The sequence below is a fragment of the Microtus ochrogaster genome, unplaced genomic scaffold, assembly GCF_000317375.1.
Source record: "Microtus ochrogaster isolate Prairie Vole_2 unplaced genomic scaffold, MicOch1.0 UNK8, whole genome shotgun sequence".
In the NCBI taxonomy this organism is placed as follows: Eukaryota; Metazoa; Chordata; class Mammalia; order Rodentia; family Cricetidae; genus Microtus; species Microtus ochrogaster.
In genome coordinates this window covers 4399950-4402752 of record NW_004949106.1, presented here as the reverse complement: position 1 = coordinate 4402752, position 2803 = coordinate 4399950, and the positions used below count along the sequence as shown (strand labels likewise).

Here is a 2803-nt window from a genome sequence, read left to right as displayed (position 1 = left end):
ACCACCGCCCGGCTAGACAATAGCTTTTGTGTGGCTTATTGTTCACCTAACCATCATGAAAGAGGGCCGAGTTGGATTCCTTTTACAAGAACAAGCAGCTTTCTTCCATTTTTATTCTCCTTAGCAAAATCCCGTTAATTTCCCGTCGTTTAGAAGATATTTGCTCCTTTGGCCCTCCTACAACTGAAAACATATGACCTTAGACTCTTGCTACCTGCAGAGCAAGCCCAGTTTCCAGGCAAAGCAGACCCAGGACTCGCTCCTGGACGGAGAGGTCAGCAACTACGTTTCCCAGCATGCCCTGCTGGGAGCACAATGGAGCGTGGCGTCAGCCTGGTCACGTGGTGTCGCGTTTCCCCCGCGCGCTGAGGGAATCCGGCTAGGGTCCCTCCCCAGGCGGAGGGCCCTGCTGGGCCGGGAAAACTACAATTCCCGGCATGCCTCACCTCGGGTGCGCCTGCGTACGGGAGCAACCCTGCTGGCGAGCGGGTTGGTTTAAAGCGCTGGTTTAGTCCCATGGAAACAGACCTGCTGGCCGGGGGACGGAGCTACAGGCTGGTAGATGGATTAGGGGTGAGGCTGCGGGGGCTGGTCGGGGGGGGGGGAAAAGAAGCGGGCCGCGCAGGGGGAGGGAGCACGCCTAGGACCAAGGCCATCTGTCCCTTTCCCTCCCAGTCCCGCCCTCCATACCTCGAGGGCCTTGGTTTAGCCAGGCTTCAGCCTCCTTGCTGGGTGTGAAAACCACCTCAGGCTAAATTGGCTTTGCTTGGACCTTAGTGGCAGGAGGGTGGCCGGTGGCTGAGACCTCCTCATTAGCCACCCTTCTCCCCTTTAAATAGACAGATTTTTTTTTTCCAGCATTAACGTTTGGTTTTCTACCCCCGGTTAGCCTCCCAGGCTTGCTTCCAAGACAAGAGGAATTTTCGTTTGTGCATAGTTTAATGCCCGTGCTGGAATAGATCTTGTTAAATATTTATTGTGGTGTTTGGCCTCCAACAGCAGCCAAGGCACTATGGTGTGAGGATCTACAAAACAACCAGCTAACAAAAAACAAAACAAAACAAAAAACACAGAAACCTAATGACTGTCACCCTACTTGAAGACATGCTAATCAAGATGGGATGCACACAGACTCTGTTTTTTGTGGACTACCCCAGGGCAAGGGAATGATAGGCAGGGAGGAAGAGGATCAGGGGGACTTCCACTCGGCTGTCTTCAAAGCACTATCTGTGGTGGTATTTTGGTTTTTTGAAACAGGGTTTCTCTGTGTAACCATGCTTGTCCTGGAACTCCCTCTGTAGACCAGGGTGGCCTAGAATTCAGAGATCCACCTGCCTCTGCCTTGGGAGTGCAGGGATTAAAGGCGTGCACCACCACCCACTGGCTCCAGGCACTATTTAGGACATGCCACACGTCTGTTAGTTTCCTCTGATAAAAACTGCACGCTCGCTGGGCGGTGGTGGCGCACGCCTTTATTCCCAGCACTCGGGAGGCAGAGGCAGGCGGATCTCTGTGAGTTCGAGACCAGCCTGGTCTACAAGAGCTAGTTCCAGGACAGGCTCCAAAACTACAGAGAAACCCTGTCTCGAAAAACCAAAAAAAAAACCAAACAAAACAACAACAACAAAAAAAAACCCTGCACGCTCCTGTTCCATAAAATCCTTCCTGATGCAGAGAGCCGATGGTCCCCCATATCTGGAAACCCTTCTGAGGCATGAACACAAATGTGGTGTCAATGCTTCAGATACCGTGGCAGCCCCTTCCTAACGACTTCGTTCATGGTTTGATGGGGACAGTAGAAGCTTCACCTGCACAAGCCAGGTTAAGACCTCCGGTGCTCAGAAGGGAATTTTTTGCAATCTGAAGAGAAGAACTTTGAGCCAGAAGGCAGAAAGAGATATACAAGACTCAGGGTGGTAGGAACTGGGGGTGCAGCACAGTAGGGTGCTTCCCAGGCCCATTCAGTGGTATGTGCCTGCAGTTCTAGCATTGGGAGGTTGAGACCTGAGGATAAGATGCACAAAGTCATCCTCAGTGCATCGTGGGTTTGAGGGCAGCTTGGACGACACAAGACTACCTGCAAGTCTAACTAACTAACTAGCTAGCTATCTAACTATGCCTCAATGAAATTTATTCATCTCTACCTTAACAGACCCTTACTGGTAAGCTTCCATGTTTTCTGAGGTCTCAGAAAGGTAGCTTCTTTTCTTTTGCCACCTCCTTTTTCTCTTTTTCTGATATTGATATCAGACCCTCCTCCCCCCACAAAAAAAAGATCTGCCCTTACCACTGCGTGCCTTCTCACAGTCTCTGAAGACTGTGAGACCTGTGTAACTCCTCTTAGGAGTCCATGGCTGAGCTTGTCTTCTGTCTTTATTTTTCCACTCAGAAACCTAAAAAGCCAACACGAACATTGGACTTGATATTGAAACAGACGGTTCAGCCATTAAGAGCACCGGCTCTCTTCTGGCCGGCCTGGGTTCAACTCCCGCCACCCGCATGGGTGATAGATACAGATCTAACTTCATTCTTCTGCGTGTGGCTATCCAGCTATCCCAGCACTATTTGTGGAAGATGCTTTCTTTTCTCCCGTGTGTGTTTGTGGCATCTTTGTCAAATATTAAGTGGCTGAAATTATGCGTACTTATGCCATTGGCTGTGTTTGGATTTTGTTGTTTTCCTTGTGTTTCCGATTTTTTTGAGTTACATCGTTAGTCATTTCGTTGTGCTCTTTCTAATGTTTTTTTTTTTTTTCTTAAAGCATAGGCACGTAAAGCTACAAATTTCCCTCATAGGACGTCTT

At 49.6% G+C, this 2803-nt stretch overlaps 1 protein-coding gene across 1 annotated transcript in view; it reads left to right on the top strand.

The window, feature by feature from the left end:
• Positions 1-516: 516 nt before the first annotated feature.
• Ccdc150 (coiled-coil domain containing 150) overlaps positions 517-2803 on the top strand; it is a 71242-nt gene continuing 68955 nt past the window's right edge. Inside the window, exon 1 of the mRNA XM_005366420.2 lies at positions 517-573. Coding sequence (XP_005366477.1) covers positions 517-573 — 57 coding nt within the window. The remainder of the gene's footprint in view (positions 574-2803) is intronic.